This window comes from Carya illinoinensis, chromosome 10 (genome assembly GCF_018687715.1).
Source record: "Carya illinoinensis cultivar Pawnee chromosome 10, C.illinoinensisPawnee_v1, whole genome shotgun sequence".
In the NCBI taxonomy this organism is placed as follows: domain Eukaryota; kingdom Viridiplantae; phylum Streptophyta; class Magnoliopsida; order Fagales; family Juglandaceae; genus Carya; species Carya illinoinensis.
This window is the reverse complement of record NC_056761.1, coordinates 23,603,046-23,623,526: the sequence shown is the minus strand read 5'-3', so window position 1 is coordinate 23,623,526 and position 20,481 is coordinate 23,603,046. Positions and strand designations below refer to the sequence as shown.

At 36.1% G+C, this 20,481-nt stretch overlaps 1 protein-coding gene across 1 annotated transcript; it reads right to left on the bottom strand.

The window, feature by feature from the left end:
* Positions 1–467: 467 nt before the first annotated feature.
* On the bottom strand, positions 468–2,696 carry LOC122280046 (60S ribosomal protein L4). The gene is made up of 2 exons (XM_043091000.1): positions 1,503–2,696; positions 468–776 (listed from the first exon to the last, which is right to left on the bottom strand). Exons 1-2 carry the CDS (start codon positions 2,601–2,603, stop codon positions 663–665), a joined length of 1,215 nt encoding a protein of 404 aa, XP_042946934.1. The 5' UTR covers positions 2,604–2,696; the 3' UTR covers positions 468–662.
* Positions 2,697–20,481: the final 17,785 nt, after the last annotated feature.

The window sequence follows — 20,481 nt, the reverse complement described above, 5'->3', positions numbered from 1 at the left end:
AATAAATAAATATATATATTGTGGGTATAAAAACGATGAATAGAATTTTTCATATATATATATATTATAGCCTAAACTTTAGCCAAGCCCATCCAACCTGTATTGCCTGAAAATACTTTTAATCACAAATAAATTACTAACGAATTCGATAAAATCACATCAATTTATAAATTTATTTTTATATAATCTCTCTATGTACGTAACAATTATCTTACAAACCATTAGACACTCATGCAAATTATCCCATTCTGGGATTATAGTCATATTGCCATAACAAACTAAAATATTTAAGCTCAACGCATAAAAGGACAACTCCACCTTTGTGGAAAGGGGAAATAAAAAATGAGTTTTATTATATACAAACACAGTCGCGTACTAATCTGTGTACCAATACTGATTTATTCATACTTAAAATTTAAATTAACACTGTTTTCAATAAAATTTACTTTTTGACCAATCACATCATATTAGTGCACAAATTAGTACACAATTATGCTTGCAATTATATTTTTCCATAAAAAATTCATTTTCATATCTCATTCTGGGCATTTCCTCCCAACCTAATCTCATCCACGTCTCAAGGCTGTGAACAAAAATCACAGGGATCGGTACGTCTACAAAATTTTCAAACCCAAGGAAAAAAAAAAATAAAGAAAGAAAAATCACTGGGAGACTCCAAGCCACTTCGTGAAGTTCTCAAACTCGGTATAATCACTGTCAGAGATCATTGTCTGGTACCATGCTTTCCCTGCAGACTTGATTGCAACAGCCTCTTCCTGATAAACCACACCCAAAACAAAATCCAAAAATCTCTGTTAATAGCTTGGCCAAATATCTAGCAGGGCATTACAGCTTTGAATAGAACAATCAGCATTCATCAACAAGGTGCGATTGAAACTATGCCAAGTAAAAACAAGCACCAGAATGTGCATATACTACAAGATAGAGGACCAATCAAAGGGATCACAACTGACATTGAAAGAAGTGAGAGGAAGACGACAAAGAAAAAAGAAGAATTGTGAAAACCCGATTGAGACCCTTAGTGCTTGGAGTAGAAGAGAGATACACGTAATTTAGATCCTATAGAATTTATAATTGCTTGAGTAAATTCCAAAGACTGCACTATATGCTAACTAATTGCTGTAGGATCCATGGATGTGTTAATTTCTCCTTCTGGCTCTAGAGTTATCTTAGCTCACCACTCTAGGATAAGTTAATTATCTTTGCTTACGACTCTAGGACAAGATAATTATCTTTGCTTACCATTCTAGGATAAGTTAAGCTTGGTGAATCTTCTACCCACAACTCTAGGAAAGGGTGTTTGCTCCTCATGTGTAGCTCATTGTTTGGTCCAACGGTAAACAGGCACCAAATAGAAGAACCATTACATCACAATAATAGCATCATTTAGAAGCAAGCAAGAATCAATCGTCTATCGTTTATTACATGATAGTAGGATGATATCAATAATAACTAAAAAAATTGTAGAAACATCTGTGTACCTTAGTGATTGGTTTCCGCTTCTTGTCAAGCTTCTCCTTCTTGGACTTGACGCGTTCCGCCTCGGCCAAAAGCGCCATCCTCCTGGCGGTCTTGGCGTAGGGGTTCAACTTCAGCAACGTGCTGAGATTCTTAAGTGGATTCTTCTTCATAGGCGCCCTCTTCACCTCCTTCTTGATTGGCTTCACCACAGACTGCACCTCGTCCGAGTTGATAATCCTCGACAAGTCAGCGTTAAGCATCTTGGACCTAGGCAGCACGTAGCCCTTCTTCTTCTCGGACGGCTTCTCCAATGAACCGTAGATAGAGTCGAGTTTCTCGAAGGCCGACTTGGTCCAGATCACAAACCTCCCGAGGTGACCTCCGGGTGCGAGCTTTAGAAGGTTCAGCCTCTCCACGTTCACGATATCAACCCCAGGAATATTCCGGAAAGCCTTCACGAGCTTCGCCCCCTCTGTCCCGTAGACAATCAGTGGACCCTTGCGATTGATGTATCGGCGATTACGCATCTTACCTTTGCCTGGACGGATCGAGTGGCTGTCCTTAGCCTTCTCGGCATCGGGATGAGCACCGATCTTCTGTAGGACCTTAAGAGCTGCAGAGGTCTTCTCCACGCTCTCGGCAGAGTCGCTGATCACCAAAGGAAGTTCAGGTACCGACTCGATGCGGTGGCCGCGGGCGAGAACTAGGGAGGGGATGGCGGAAGCGGCGATGGCCGAAACGACGGCGTAGCGTTTGAGGTTAACGTTGACCTTGCGGTGCCATCTGCGCCAGATCTTTGTGGGGGCGAACATGCGGCCGCCACGGCACATGTTGCCGAAGGCACCCTGGCCAGCGCGGTGGGTACCGCCACCGGGGACACGGGGGATACGGGAAACGGCGCGTCCGGTTCCCCAGGACTCGGCGGAGGTCTGGTGGCCGGCGCGCTTTGAGACGGCGTATGGCTGCCTTTTGTTCTTGGATATGTTGGCATGGACGAAGGTGACGATGTCAGGTCGGATTGAGGCCTTCATGACGTCGGGTAGTTGAACGGTGGTTAAGGAGTCGGTGGCCATGTCTCCTTCTAGTGATTGCAAGGTGACGAGAGGACGGGCAGCGGCCATTGAAGCCGATTGTGTGGAAATGAAGGGGAATATTTAGGAGTGTGAGAGAGAATCCTAGGGTTTATTGTCTGAACTTACTGGACTAGGTTTTATAGTAACGTCGCCAGTGGTTGTTGGGTTATGTTGGGTAGATCCGGATCCGGTCTCAATCATGATTTTGGGTTCAAGAGAAAATTGGAATTTGGAAGTAGAGTCGGTTTATTATAGGAAAATACTTTTCTTTTTTTTTTTTAGATATCCATGGGTGTTTGGGCCAGCTTGAGTGATTTTGATTAATCTCACGGGATCCTAAAATTAACAATCAGGTAAATCTCCATTGGCCCTAAAGGGACTCGAACTGGTGACCATTAGGGAACAAATCTAAAGCCTGACTAACTGAATTATCTCTCAGGATTTTTTTAGGAAAATATTATAGCTACATAAGGATTACATAAAAGTAAACTCATAAACTGTTGTGACTTCATGTGATATGTCAGATTGTAAAGTTACTTTTATTATAAAATAGATCTAATAAATTTCATGAAACTACGTCAATTTATAAGTTTATTTTGCATAATCTATTTGTATATATAACAGTTCTCTTCTATTTATTATTTAAATTATTTCTCTCTCAGTCTCGCTTATGAGAAATACTAGTTTTAAGTAGGGGTGAAAATCGAACCCGTCGGTTCGATTGTAGCCTAAAATATTATCAAATTCTATCACAAAACTCTCTATATTATTTATGGACTCTTGACTATCAGTTGGTGTTGAAAGATGTCGCAACTAATTCTAAATGCAAATAAGTACCTCAATGGTTCTTAGAGCTAACGAACTCCGAAAAAGATCAAATACACTACCTCATATGCTAAATACTGACTTTGATACAACTATGGAAAAAGGCATTACCAATAAGTCTCGTGCAATTCTCGCAAGTATGGGATAATTAGACTCATTAATTTTCCACCAAATCAACAAGTCAAAAGATGTGTTGAGTGCCTCACAATCATCTGATATACCGGTCCACCTCTATTTTGGAAGCTAAAGATCCAATGGCGGAAGATGCTTGATACCACTTATAAAATAATTTTGACTCAAGATTTTCGTCACCATCATTTGTGGTTGTAGATATTGGAGGGGGCTCATGTTCGCGACTAGTCGAGGCAAAAACAAATGAAGCACTATACTCCACGTACAAGTCTACTAGTAGCTGTCTCACATTCGATACCAAATCTTCAACCTGAGTCTTATCATAAGGTTTTTTTAAGTGGAAAGTAAGAAACCCTAACTTACAAAGTAGATCAAGTACAACTGCAATCAACAACAATAAGTTCATCCTATCTAATGAACCTCAAAACTTATCATATTTCATTCACATGCTTATAGTCATGTTCATCAAACAACTATTGCCACTCTTATTTAGCCTAACCAATTCTTTTTGGAGCATACAAATCTCCAAAAAATTGGTGTTTGTTGTAACATATAAAAATCCAGAAAATTAATTAGTGGCATCATAAATCATTTATAGAAATTTCACAAAAACTCACACTGTCTTCCATTCCTTAACTTTAGGAGATCCCCTGTATCCATCATTAAAGTAAGAGAGAAAATTGCAGTTCTCACTCCCCATCCACCTAAAAGCCTTCTCAAAATTTTCAGCCGCCTCCAACATCATGTATGTTGAATTCCATCGGGTTTGCACATTAAGAGACAATATTTTTTTACAATCAATTTTCTCTTTTTCTACACATCTCTTAAACTTGTCTAATCTTGGAGGGGAGGAGTGAACATATCTAACCGCATTTATAACCATTGTGATGGCATCATTACACTTCCTCATACCATCATTCACGACAAGATTCAAAATATAAGCACGACATCTCATATGCATATACTTCACTTAACACATTCCCTGTTAAAATATGCCTCAAATATGAAACTGCAGTATCATTTGAGCTAGTATTATCAATAATAACAGTAAATATCTTATCAATGCCCCAATCAAGGAGGCACGATTCAATATATCTCTCAATAGTATCTCCTCGATGATTATGGATTAACCAAAAAATATATGTATTACAATTTCCAACCACTATCAATGAAATGTGAAGTTAGACATATATAATTAAGATTTTGTATCAATCCTCATGTATGGGTAGTCAATGAAATCCCCATTCCCCCATCTTTAAACAACTTTTTAAGTTTGATCTTTTCTGATGCAAACAATTTTATACAATCTCTTGTGACCATTACATGATATGGCACTTTAAATTGAGGTGAGGCTCAAGCAACTAAATCATCTTCCTAAATCCTTACCCAGAAAAAATTATAAATGGCAATTCATCTATGATTGCCATCTCTTCAATCACCAACTTTACAGCCTCTTTATTATATTTGTGGGTTACAAGATTCTTTATCACACTACCATCACTCTCTCCAACTCCCTCCTCAGGTGTTGCCTTACCCATCAATGTTTTTTGGTATCTATCCAAAGACCCAAATTTATGAGGATTTTTGGGACATGAAGGCAGATGGTTTTGCATGGTTGAAGTTTTGTTCCTGTTTTAGTAGCAAGCGTACATCTTACTACAATAATTACACTTGGCCTTAGGATCATTTACGGGACAACCCTCAACCTTTGTAAAATGATCTCAAATAATTGACGGATCCTTCCCATTTTGTTTCTTAGGAAGTGGATAACTACTACTATTAGGGGTACTTAGGGGTCTTAGTGTTTGGGTCTCTCCCAAATTAATGGTTTGTTCATTTAAATCAAGATCAATTGGACTTGACAAAGAATCCATCTAACATGTGAAAATTTTAATACATAATTAATTACAAAACACAACAAATTAAATCAAATAAAGAACAAACATTAACGCAATTATATAGCAGCTAGTTTGCAACAAGGCAAACATCACAAGTCTAAGACTCTAATCTAGATTTTAGTTCTCTCATCAACCTCGTAATTATCAACACAATATTAAATTAACACACAAGTTAATAATTTGATCTAATAGTAACACTCACAGTAGAAATTAGGTCTTGGATTACTGTTCATAGTCTAACAATTTGATCCAAAATTTTTCAATCCATGTACATATACAATAAACAATTTAGACAACAAATAATATGAAAAATAATTTCATATGATGATAAACACATCAAAACCGAAGACAATATAAGTTAAAAATGAGGAAAAAAATTTAAAAAAAAAAAAAAAAGATTGCCGCCGTGAGAATTGACAACAAAATAATCTCATATCCAAAAAATCACCCACATGCAGCGGTGACCGTGGAGAGGTTAGGGTGTCATTTAAACACACGGTGGGACAATGGGTTGTGTCACCATAGGGGGTATTTTAGCACAGTGACACACGAAGGTAGGGGAATGGAGTCACGGAGGGGGTGAAAGTTGGGTCTTGTTCACGGAGGGAGCGATACGGCTGAGGGGGACAGAATGGGTGAAGTCATTGCAGTGCTGCGTGTGGAAGTGAGGAAGGCCGGAGGGAAGAGAAGTTTGGATTCTGGACGAAGAAGTGGAAGTCAAGAAAAAGAGAGAGAGGAGAGGGTGTTTAAACTGTAGGTAGAAATGGCGTCATTTGATTTAGTTCTTTTTTACAAACTACAATGCTAAGAAAACGTTGTTTCACTTATTTAAGTGAAACAGAATCGTTTTATATACATATAAATTATCTATATATATATATATATATATAATCTGCCACTTCAGCAGTTTGAAACAGGTTTAAAACGGAACCGAACTAGTCGACGTTGGTTTTAGGATCTTTCTACACCAATAAGCCGATTTCCTGCCTGTTTCGACCGGTTTGACTCGATTATAGCCGGTTTTTGTATGCCTCTAATTTTAAGTGTCCAAAAAAAGATAGTTGTTAGGTTTCCATCCCCCTTATACCAAGTATTGCAGAATAGAAAATACTTTAGTTACAAAGTGATCACACAATAACAATCTCACAAACTGATGTGGGTTGATATGGTTCATTAGGTTGTAAAATTATTTTTCTTGTAAAGTAAATCTAACAGATCAGATAAAACTACGTCAATTTGTAAGATTTTTTTTTTTTTTTTTATAATTCCTTTATGGATGTAGCAATACTCTTGCATAATAATATCTTGACCTTCTTGAACCTACGTGAACCAATCCTACTTTCTTGGACCTAATCTCTCCCGACGAGTTGATTTCTTTCATTTCATTCCTCAACATATAACTAAGGTTCTCACTTATCCAGTACATAGGGTTTAAAATGAATAAGCAACACAACAAGCAACTTGAATTCGACTTGATGAACAAGATCCAATTCGATTCGAATCAAATATTAAATAGACCATTCGCAAATACAAAATTAGGCTCACTTATTAAACAATACAAACTTGTTTAAAGTTCGATTGACTCATCAACTCGACTCATATATATTTATACAATATATATTGATATTATATATATTTATACAATATATATATATATATATATATATAATATACATAAGTTATATATGTATGATCAATTATGTATATAGACTTATAGTCTCATAGACTTAGAGCATTGGCAATGGACTAACCATTGCCCAATGCAAGTATAAAATTTTGAAGTTAAAGCTTATTTCCCTCTACATTGGACTAGCCATATATAAGAAATTTAAGATTTTATCTACAGTAAATTTAAGCTCCTCACCATACTTGGTGAGCTCCTGTGCAAAGTTTAAACTCATTTTTTATTATTTTATCTTTTAAGTCCCACACTCACACTCACGTTTCCCTCCCCTCCTGTACAAAGACCAAAATTACATAAAAAGTTTCATTCTCTCATTTACAATCACATACAGGGATATTTACATTTTTTCTTTTCTAATATAGCAGGAGATATCTATTGTAAAAATGTCTACTATTTTTTACAATTTTCTAATATAGTAGGGATATATTTATTGTAAAAACTTGGATATTCTATGAAAAAATATTTCCAATATAATAATTTTACTTTTTAATAAAGTTATTAATTAATATATGAAGTGTATTTGTAAAATATTAGAAAAAAATTATCAAATATTATTAAAATATATAATATTATATTATTATTTAGAATTTAAAATAGCTAGTCCAATGTGAACTAGTCTAACTAAAAGTTCATATTATAGCTAAAAGACCACATTTAAAGTTCTATTTTAGACTTGGCAATGGCTAGCCCATTGCCAATGCTCTATAAATATATAAATTTATAATATATCATATAGAACTAGAAGTTATGATGAATACATATATATAAATTAATGAACTTTGCTACTCATCATCCTATGCACCACACTTTATTTTATTTTATTTTATTTATTTATTAATTTTTTTTGTTTTGTTTTATTCCTCCTAAACTAATTAAGTTCATCTACTCATCATCTATATACCATACATTTGATGAGGAAAAAAATTAAAAATTAAAAAATTATGTGTGGTATGATGATGATAAATAGAATTTTTCGCAATTATATTATAAATATATGACGAATACAATATTAGCTATAACTTATCTTATTCTTATGATCTTATCAAATATTCATTTCATATAAAAATTAATAATTACAAGTTATAGCTTACATATAAATAGTGTAACAGACTCACAGTAGTAGTATAATAGTAATTATAGTATTACATGTAGGCTATAGACTACAGTTATAACTTATAACTTGTAACTTATGATTCTATCATTCTATGAAATACCATTACAGACTTTACAGTATTACTAGTTATTAATCTAAGTAATAAGATTAATAACTAGTAATATTGTATTCATAAGATTATATAAATTAATATACATTATACATATTTAGTATTCATATTCAGTATTAATAATTAATAAGCTCGTACTAGTAGACTACTAGTAGTAGTCTAGTATTAATTCTTACATATGCATTTAACAAATAATAATATTATTTTATGCAAATATAAGACTGCAGGGTATCAATATTAAAGTATTAATGTACTAATTTTATAGTTAACATACGGCATTAGTATTGTAGTATTAGATGGTGGTGTATTAAGAAATATATAGTATTATTAATTTATTAGTAGTATAGTCTAACATAAATACATAACATTATTAATTTACAAATTACACCATATATTTATTAATAAATAATAATACTATATATTTCTTAATAAATAATAATACTATACATTAGTACTATAGTCTAATACATGTTATTATGTAACATGTTACATGCCAATACACGAACTAGTAACCACAGATCACGATATTAGTATTTAGTAGGCTCGTATGACTTCACTGACTTGTAAGTCGTGTTTTACATGTTGTCGTGGCCAATGTTGGGAACTTGAAATATGTGGGTTTGGTGCTAGCCCTTGGATCTGTAAAATGAGACATCAGTCTTTTATTCCATTTAGAAGCCCTAGCTTACACGAAGCGTCAATGATGCTTTACCATTTCTCCTTGTAGCCATTTAACACTTCTATCAAAAACACAAGAAACCCTAGGAGGCTAGGCTTACACGATTTGCAAACTTAAAGGCTTGAAGTCTTGATTCTTGATTCTTAAAGGCTTGCAACCATACCCAAGAGACTGAGAGTCTGAGAGTGAGTCTTTGACTCTTGAGAGAGTGATACCGACTGCAAAAAACCTTAGCAAATGCAACCGACAACCATATTTTTTAGGAGCCATATCTACAATCTCAGTCTCAGAGATGGAAGTTGGGCCTCGGCAGATGGGTTATTCAATGCTAGCATTTATGAGTCCCAAACAACTGAATCCCTAATTCCATGGTTCATGCCTCTCTGGTTCGTTGAATCATTCGTCTCTTAGTCAGGTTCTTTTCCGGTTTTTAACCATTTGGTTGGGAACTTGGGAGATTTGGAACCACCTATTGCTAGTGTGCTCACCTCTAGATCTCTCCTAACTCTTTCTAAATTGTAATCTTGTAAATCCAATCATCTAAGATCTATACGCCGAAGTGGTGTGACTGGTGTCGTCCATCACAACATATATGCATGATTTTGCGACTGCTAATCACTTTGATTGATATGAAAATGGATTTTTTATTTTGTAATGGCAGAAAATGGTATTTTCCTATCTTGATCTTACTATTATTTGCACTATATTATCTGTTTTGAGCTTATTATTATTCATATTGAAAACTTTGGGAAAAAACCTTCTGAAGAAAGAACTTCCATATCTATGCTTGAAGCAAAATTTCTAGTCTGCCGTTTTGTGAGTTGAACTTATTCCTCCTTGATTCTATGTTTATATGTTTTTTACTCCAGATTTTAATTCTTTTTTATTTGGTTCTCTGAGTTCTCTCAGTTTGTTTGTATATATTGTTGATTGGAGATTTGTAGTTGATTAATATAAAATATTTGGTTTCGATTTTATGTTCTTGTTTGAAGTTTCAGCAGGATGTGCTGTGTAGCCTGTGTTTATTGATAATGTTTGCACAGAGCCATAGAGGTGTCTATTTTGATGATACTAGTCGAGCATCAGTTTGGAGCCCTAATTGATTTTGTTTTGTGCAATATAAACTATCTAGTTCTATGTTTATGAGATTGCTTGAAATATCGAGTGGTACTTTGTTTAACATGTTTGGGTTGATTAATCTATTCCTATCTGGTTCTATGTTTATGTTCTTGCTTGAAGTACTGAGTGGTGCTTTGTTTAACACATTTGGGTTGATTAATCTATTCTTGTTTGGTTCTATGTTTATATTCTTGCTTGAAGTATTGAATGGGTTGATTGGTGTATTAGTGTATGAGTTGGCATCATGCCGATTGTGTTGAAATTTGGTGTTTTCAAATTAGTGTATGCAGGTATAGTAAGTAAATGGACTTCACTGTGGGTATAGACCTAAGACTATAGACTATTTTCTAAGTTTGTTGAAGTTTGTATGCATCTTAACTCTTAGAAATAGCTCTAATGGTTTGTTTTATTCGGGAATTGTTAATTCCTTACAACGTTTTAGTACATTTCAGTGATAGAAAATATCAATGGACAATCTATAGGCTTGCTAACTGTTTTTTAGGGCATTTGTGCCCCTATTGTTGTTGTGTTAGCTATTATTTGGGGCATTTGTGGGCCTGTGGTTAACTGTTATTGCTTTAGAACATCTCAGATTCTCAACCTATCACATATGACATAGACAACATTTTTCAGAGCTTTTAACATTTTTGCTAGTTGGTGGTTGCTAAGTATAGCATCTCTAATACCATCTTGATTCTCATCTATAAATGGATGCATAGTTGCATAGACCACATTTTTCAAATTTACTTACCAAGGATAAAGCATTTGTGGCCCAATTTGTTTTGAAACTAATCTATCTCTGATGCTATTGTTGCCGACCATTTGTGGCCCGAGACACTTCCAAGTTCCAACTATTTGTCATGATGGCTTAAGCAGGACACTTGCTAACCATATCTAGCTCGATTCATGAAGACCTACTTTACTCCACATTTTTTGTTTTAAAGTTTAATATACCAAATTGCATAATTTTTTGTTTTAAAGCATTTTTTGATTCATGATTCCATGAAGAAGAAATTTAATGTACCATAGGTCCATAATGTATCTGATGCCTTAAGGGCTTCCTTATATTGTAAAGTTTGTTTTTATTTTAACTTTTTTATAGTCTATTTTGATAATAAAAAATTGAAAAAAAAAAATTCACCCATCTCAAGCTACAATATTATACATAACTTCGAGCTGAGCTCGAGTTTACATTTCAATTAAACAAGCTGAGCTCAAACAAAATTTTAGACTTAGCTTATAAACAAGCCAAGTCCAAGCTCGCTAATATTTTAAATGAGCCGAGCTAATATATCACATGCTCGCTCGAACTCTTAAATACAAACCCTACCTATACGGGCGGGTCGTAGATATCCTTCTAATCCCTCATCTTGACTAGAAGGAAATTTATTCTGTGAGGATCACTCCAAATCAAGGGAAAGAATTCCTTAATAAATACAAATGCTAACAAGAAGGAAGCTAGGCGAGCAACATGCATCCAAGAATAAAGTACAGCTAGCAGTACGTTGTTGCGAGTAGCTTGGAGAGAACAAGGCGGCTAAGGAGGGTCACTCTATACTAGGCAAGCAAAGAATGTGCTAACATTACGAAAGTGAAGCAACAAGCAACGAAAAGCCCAATATAGACCTGGGAACGCTTTGAAATAACATAGAAGAGCTTAGAGTGCAACAGGTGACGTACCATGGTCTGTGTGCTAACAATGACATATGGAAAGGAGCATGCCTAGAAAATGAAAAATATAAATAGGCAAACCATACGTCTGACCACAGAAGTAAGGCCCAACACCACATAAGCAATTTTCATGAGGAGATGGAATGTGAGCTTAGTTCCAAGACAAGCTGAAGGACATGCACGCCTTGTCCCACTACCCACTCGATCTCTACCATTCTTCAATCCAGCAGATGCATGGACGATTAAGATTCATGATCACTCTTTTAATCAATCAGAGGTTAGAATTGTCAGAAACGTAACTGGCAGTCTTACCTTATACAAGATATTTCAATGACAAGTCTTCATCTCACTTTTGGGATTGTTAAGTACTTCCATATGCTCTTTTCTTTCTTTCTTCTACTCGAGATTTTAAGGAGGCTAAGAGTGTAGAGTCTTCATCAACAAGGATACTTGTAACCCCAGCTCAATCAGTAGTGTTTAGTTACTATCCAGGTAGATTCACTCCTACGACTAAACTAGTAATGTTGCATAAATGTCTATAGGTATGTCCAAAAGTTCATATTCTATGTCTCACCCCTTTCTCTCATAAAATTTGCATGTTTTTCTCATTATGGTTAATGACTACTTGATGATGTGATTTCAAGTGATGTAATTTCAAAGTACTCAGTGGTCATGGGATCAAGTTGAGTGACTCTCCATAACATTCCTAGCGGTATGTTGCCATGTGTTTCACTCAGGCAAAGAGATTCCTTGTGAAAATCAAGGTGGGACATTTCCATACCATTCCACATGATAATGTGGGTAGAGAGAGATTCTATGTTGATTAGGTGAAGCGTTTTAATTTCATTCTATTTTGGTAGATGTATTTCATGTATTGGCCAAGTAGAGATCGAGATTCCCTATGTTGAATGGGTGGAGTGATTCCCCATTTTGTTTTTATGGATGTATTTCACATGTTGGCCGAGTAGAGAGATACATCAAATGGGTGGAGTTCTTCGTTCTCTTTTGGTGGATGTATTTCACTTGTTGGCTAGGTGGAGTAATTCCCAGTAGTTAATGATATGTATGATGATTTATGATTATGATGTTTTTGCCTAGAGGGTGATTCCTCATCATACTTATGATATATATGTTTCTTTCAAATGGTGATTATTCGCCTTAGTTATGATATGTGGTTTTAAACTTATTTACATGAAACTTGTGCATCCATATTCATTGTTATTGTCCCTCATTATAAGTGTTGTCATTAAGGATATAACGGATCTAGTTCAGTTCAGTTCAGTTTTGGACATATTTTGGAACCGAATCGATATACATTGATTTTGAAAATTTAATAACTGATACAAACCGATTCATCACCGAAATTGGAACTTAGATTTTTTAGATTTAAATCCAATCTAGTTCAATTTTTTGAATTTACATTTTACACATGTGGCACTATATAAGTTTAGTATTATAATTTCCTCAACACTGAATTTAATTATTAGAATTTAGTATTTATTACTAACAATTACTAATTCATTAGTGTCTAAGTATACTAATATAGTATAAGTACTATCTAATTATTAGTGAGATTAACTTAATAGTTATACGATTAATAGACATGAATAATAAGATTAAAATTTTACTTTATATTAATTAGTAATTTAGCATATAATATATAATATAATATAAGAAATTATATAAAAATTATTTTATATATAATATAAAAAATTAAGATATATACTAGTCCGGTTCAGTTCAAACCGGTTTACAAAGTTGAAAACTGGTACATAATCGGTTTAGGACCAGTTTCAGTTTTTAAGAATTGGTACCAGACCGGACCAGTTACAAATCAGACCAAACCCACCGATTCAGTCGGTTCAACTAATTTTTCGATCTTGTTTTTACACTCATAACTGTCATGAGTTTTAATTTACTGGAATTTCATTGAAATCTCATCATGATAGTCCCACTATGGTTTCACTTCTCGTAATCATAAAGTTTAATGCATATGTAATTCAAGAATATTACCTCAAGGAAGAAGGACCAATCCAACCTAAAGAATAGTCACGGGGCCTATCCACATTAAATTTTATATCTTTGTAAATTTGAAGATGTTTATTTTACTTAGGCAATGAACAACTTATGGTGTTTTATATTCTAATGTGACTGACAAACTAACGTTGGTATGTAACTATATTTGGGATGCAAGAATAGTGACTTGTGGATATTTTTAATGAATGAGTATTGGACAATCTTTCTGGTACTACTAGTGTTAGTCTCTAGCTAACACCGTTTATTTATTATGCTGCAAATTCGATACACGTGTGTTTGGCATATGAGCAGCAAGATTTTTACAAATGCAAGCCACGGTTCCTCGACAAGTCACGTGCGTCTGACTTGCATCCCGAGCACCACTGTTCCTCAACAAGCCACAACTAGGGGTTGGGGGCGCCACATATCTTCTCTCATTCCTATGGGTGGATGGGTAAGGGGCAAGGTTTGTTCGCTTCTAAAACTTTGTAGAAAAAAAATCCAAAATTAGCAAAAGACAATTAATGCACATAACAACAAACAAATAAAAATTAGTCCCCTCTTGTAACACCCCACTCCCCAAATGTTAAGAATGATGTCATTTTTATAAATTCTAGGGGACTGGTGTGCTACTCAGCTTAATTACTTTAAACAAACTTTCTTCTCTTAAAGAAGTGACAGATACAAAATATTCAATATAATAAATAGAATCATTCTTTATTAAAATACTAAAAGTATAAAGGAGGCAATGCGGAAATACTTTTTTAAAATTTCACTAATTTGTACTATAAAAATCATAACTAAAAACTTGTATACATGATCTAAACCTCTATCATGCCTCCTTGGGCCAAGTCTCATCTTGCAGCTCCATCTTCATAAATATTCTCACTTGGAGTGATTTAAAATATAAAATAAAATAAAATGAATCGAAAACTCAATAAGAAATTCATCATAGCGTAAACATAATAAGCGTAAGATTTCTCAAAAAATATTTCATGCTCGAGAGAAGTAAAAATCAGGAATGTTTTACATATGCTTATAACATGCTAACTTTTCTTATCATAACTGATATTGGATTATTTGATTGATCTGACTTATCTAAATTATTTTATTGGTCACCATACTTAACCCTGTGTGCAAAGTTGTGCATCGATCTCACATCATGTGGCCACAATGGGGAACACCAATAGTCTTCTGGTATACTTTGGTGGACCAAGCTTCAATCCATAACTTGCACATTCCACCCATGATTTACATTGGTATAATGCTTTTGAATGATCATCTGATTAATAATCTTAATTTGTATTTTATACTTGTCTTACGAAAGTTTACGTGTCGTTTATAATGCGAGATGCATGACATACATAATATATAAATAACTATAAAATGCAGAATTAAACATGATCATATATTATGATGAATGGTATGCTTGCAAATATCATGACATGTGCAGTACAAGAAAATTGGTTACAAAGAGCTAAGTTTAATAATAATCAATCTAATTAGTTAATGTATGTTAATCTTAATTTATGATAAGGACGGCAAAACGCAAAATGAGAGAGAGAGAGAGAGAGAGAGAGAGAGAGAGAGAGAGCTAATGTGAGGGAGGGAATTACTTTGAGGTAAAGAGAGGCTTACAATGCAATGGAAAATGGACGTGCAATGGGCTGTCCGTGGAGGTGCCAAGCAAGCTTGATCTTTTTTTAGGGAAGAGCCACTTGCTTCCGACGTGAAGCTTCAGTCACGGTGCAGCTAGGCCACATTTGATGGTGGATTTGTGCGTGACGAGGGGCTAGTGTGGTGCTTGCTCACGGGGCTGGATCATGATGGCAGGTTTGGAGATGCTGTTAGCTTGTTTCGATTGGCCTCTGCTGGGTAGTTGGCTTCACTGTGGTTCTTCAACTGTTTCTATGATGCCATGGCATAGATTGCTTTATGGAGTGAGAGTGGTGCAGCGACTGATCACGCACTTCTTTGGCAGTGAAACAGCGGGGCTCATCCATGGTTTCGTTGCTGCCGGTTTCCAGCATTCAATGCTGGCTTACAGTAGTGGCTTGCTTTTGGTGGTCTGGATGTGAGGGAGGTGTTGCCGTGCGGTGCTGGTGTACGGTGGTTGGTGACGAGAATGGGTTGGCTTTTCACCGCTGGTTGATATTCATGATTTGTTGCATCCATGGGTCTCCTTGCAACATACGAAAACGTGAGGAGCTTTAGGTAAAAGTGTGAAGCAAAAGTAAAATGATCCTACCTTGGGGTGGATGTGCGAAGTGGGGCTACTATCAAATTTATGGGTTTAACAGCCCTCCAATGAGAATTAGACACGTAGGAAATTTCATGGGATACAGACTAAATAGGCCACACCTAATTAAACCATCTAAGTTGAAAAAACTCCACTCATCCATGCCAAAGCAGAGAACTATTGTCGCCCACCAAGCAAGTTGTCGCCCACCACAAGTTGTCTCTGTAGTTTTAATGCACCTGGCATCGCCCACTATAGTATAAATCATTGCGCCACCACCAAGCTCCGTCGCCCACCAAGCTGTCACCCACCACAATTCTCGTCTCCCACTCAATGGTTTGATTTTCACCACTTTGTAATTGTTATAGTATGCTTGTAATCTAGGCAATCGAAAGCATAGGCAAACAAAATTGAAAGCTTTTGCTAAAAAATGGAACTCGGCATCGCCATTTCACTTCAATTTCTTGCCATGTGTATGATGGCATCTGAACAAGAGCTCTGCTTGGATATGGGCAACTGAAGCCAACAACTTTGCCCAAATCAAAGACAGGTCCATAGGAAAAGGAAAAGTGATAGCCAAGCAAAAAAGTGTAGGCACTGAATCCCTTCATGTTTACTTACCGAAGGGTGGTAGAGAAAAGGAACCCAGAGTTGATTCTCATTGCACTGTGAGTTCAAGCTCCGTCACGACTAGGTGTCGAGCTCCTTTGCACCATCAGGTTGAACTCCATCGCAGCTCGGGGTCGAGCTCCTTCGGTGGCTTTGTGGATGAAGGAGAAAGCAAACGGATACAGGACAACATTTTTTTTTCACTACAGTCAAGCACATAAGTTTTAAGATGGAAGAGCTACGTGGCAATAGGTTATTGGAGGGCTGTTATTTGGGTATTAACAATTGGATCAGTGGTAGGGGTGGGCAGCAGGGCCCCGAAACCCGCTGCCCCGCCCCGTTCGCCCCGCCCCCGCATAGGGCGGGGCGGGGCATCCACACCGTTAGGGCCGGGGGCGGGGCCCCCCGGCCCGTATGGTGGATCCCAACGGATGCGGGGGACGGAAACGGACTCCCCCCGGTCCGTTTTTCCCCCGCCCCGCACCGGTTATATATATATATAATATATAATATATTATATATATATATAATAACCGGGTGCTTATATGAAACAGCGACGTTTTGTAGTTGACAAAACGGTGCCACTTCATCTTAGGGGGTTTATTATTAACCCATTAAATGAAACGGCGTCGTTTCCCCTCCCCAGTCCCCTCCCCTCCCAAGTCCCTTCGGCCTTCGCAGAAACCCACTCCCGTCGCCTTAGGGTTTCCCTCCTCCCTCTCGCAACCATTCCGTCTGCTGCACGCCGTGTTCCCTCCTCCCTCTCTCTCGCATGACGCATGACGTTGGATGCATGCCGTACAGTACACGGTAAACAACTTTTCTCCTCCTTTTTTGATTTTCTCCGTTGAATTTTTTTATTTTATTTTTTTTTTTTTTGAGTTTTGATCGGAGATTGGAGGAAGGATGGGGTTGAATCAGAGATTGAGGATGGGATTTGTGAATTATGTGCTGTGGATTCATGTGATTGTGTGATTGTTTCGGATTGGTATATTTTTGGATTCATTGGATTGTTTTTTTTTTTTTTTTTGTAAATTTCATTGAAACCCTAACCCTTAAATTGATTTAGGGGTTTCATGATTTGAAACCCCTAAATCAATTTAAGGGTTAGGGTTTCGGATTGGGACCCTAAATTAAGTTAGGGTTCCAATCCAAAACCCTAAATTTTTTTAGGGGTTTCATTGATTGAAACCCCTAAGACATAGCTTTGAAACCCCTAAGACATAGGGTGTGGGGGGGCGGACGGATTGGCCCCCCACACCGTACCCCGTCATGCGGGACGAGGTACCCCGCCCCCGCACACTGGGGGTGGGGGACAGGGAAGTTTTTCTCCATCCGCCCCATGGGGGGGAGGGGGGGGTCTACCCCACACCGTATGGTGCGGGTAGCACCCCTAATCAGTGGTAAGGTTTTCTCAAATGAAAATAGAGAAAAACTTGGGATCGGATGGGTGTGAAAGAACTTTTTACACTGGCCAATAACAAACAGCCACGTGGGCATTTTAAGATGGGATGAAATGCACTTACATGTAAGGAACAAATGCTCTCCTTCTCCTTCGTTCTATTCGTCTCCCTCCCCATCTTCACCCGCATGTAAAAAAAATTTTCTTTGAGAAACACAATATCAGTCAACGAAAGAAAGAATCATCGATCGAGACAGTCTAGAGAAAAGTTCTCAAAATCCAAATACTTGGTATTGCTGCAGGAGTTGATTTCCTCCACAAACGGTTGAAAGCTATCCAAGCTTAGTGTTCCTACTTCCTCGGCGGCGAGAGAATAAAAAACGTTGAAAAAAAATGAAAAGAGAGAAAAAAAACATGAGAAGGGAGGGAGTGTTAACTGAGACAAGAGAAAGGGAGATAAAGATAAGGGGAGGGAGAAATGAGAGGGTACAACAACAAAGAGAAGGAGGAGGAAAATTGAGGCATCAGGTGCGAATGTGAGTGCAGATGATGGGGGAGGGGGAGAGATTCAGGGGACAAACTGAAAGAGAGGGATAGGGTATCTCTTACTGTTTTTTTTTTAGAACTTTTAATTTTCTTTTTGTTTGGTTGCTGAGAAAGTTGAGGAATTTGAGATTTGTAATTATTTTTTGTTTTTATTGAGATTTCTGATAAGAAAATTTTCCTTTGGGTTGTTTGAATGGGTTTTACACAACGGAATTTACAGGAAAAAAACTAGTTATTGGTCTGGGAGAGTGAAGACAAGGAGGGAGATGGAGAGACTGAAGGAGAGGGAGAGCTTTTATTCTATACATGCGGGTGCATTTCATCCTATCTTAGAATTGCTACGTGGCTGTTTATTATTGGTCGGTGTGAAAAGTTCTTTCACACCCATCCGGCCCCAAACTTCTCTCATGAAAATACTAGAATTTGGTTGAAGATGATAATATGCATGGCTAACAGGTTACATAAATACGTGTAGCATAAATACATGAGAAGAACAAAGAAGAAAACAAGATGGAGATTGAGACAAGAAGAAGGATAGAGGAAAATGTTCAGATCGAGATAAAGACTAAGAGAATAACAAGAAGACATTGAGGGGTTGTTTGGAAGATTGGATGGTTTCTTTTCATTCCATCTCATATCATCTCATTTCCTTTCTAAATATAATTTAAATACAAATACTTTTTAATTTTAAATATTTAACATTTTCATATAATCATTACCTAATCATTACAACTTTATCAAAATTTCAATCATAACATAAAAAATAATTCAACTTTTTCAAATTTCAAAATAAAAATTATATTAAAAAATTATATTCTAACAATATTTTAACTTTATAATATTTTATTAAACTTTTTCTCTCTTATTTCCTAAAAAGTCTATAAAACATCATAATTCAAATTATTTCACTGTTATCTACAAATTATTTCACTATTGTTTATAGATTTATCATCTAATCTTATTCTCCAAATATCTCCTCAGAGAAGAAGAAATGAAAAAGATAATGGTCAAACCTAGGCGGCATAGGAGAAAACATGAATCTATCAACCTGCCCGAAGTAATGGATGGAAAATTCGGCCAATATCCTTACAGGGGCAGAGTGGGTTGGGCAGGCCAGGGGACGAACCTATGTATAATACATTCTATCAATGTTCTAGTGTTCATTTCTTATTGATATGAGCCATAAGTTTTTGTATCCGAGTGTTTGAGCGTATAAGTTTAATGGAAAAACAAATAAACGTCTCTCGAATTGCCACTAGATTTGTAATCACCCTCCAAACTATCGATTTTTGCAATCTCCTCCTATACTACCAAAAATAACTTAGAATCTCTTTTTCCTTTTAAAAAAAAAAAATATCCATAAAAACTTTCACAACTTACAAAGAACATGCATTTTACATCACTGATATAGTAGGAATTGATTTGTAAGAAAAGTTTGAAATTTTATATTTTAAGATATTTACAATAGGACATGTCAACGTTCTATATACCGACTTGTAAACAGATTTTTTTATTTTATTTTAATATCTTTGTAGTCTGTTAATAGTATATTTGGGAATTTGCGATAAAATTACTTATAAGTAAATAACGAGTTTGCTTAAATGACTTTTTGCAGGTTCTTGTTGTTATCAGATCTTATTTGAAACAAATGGTCAATGAGAAGAGAAAAGGATCGAAAGTCAAACAGAAAGTTTTTAAAAATTTCTTGGAAAAAAATTTGTAAACCTGTCGAAGATGGTCTTGTGATTATGGATTTAGGTGGCTGATGTGGTTTCAAATGGGTGGAACTCGGCTTACTTGCAAAGGCTTTTTGGTGTGGGTTTGGTTTGTCAAATTTGTCACAGGTTGGTTTCATTGAGGAAGGGGGTTCTTTTTCATCACAT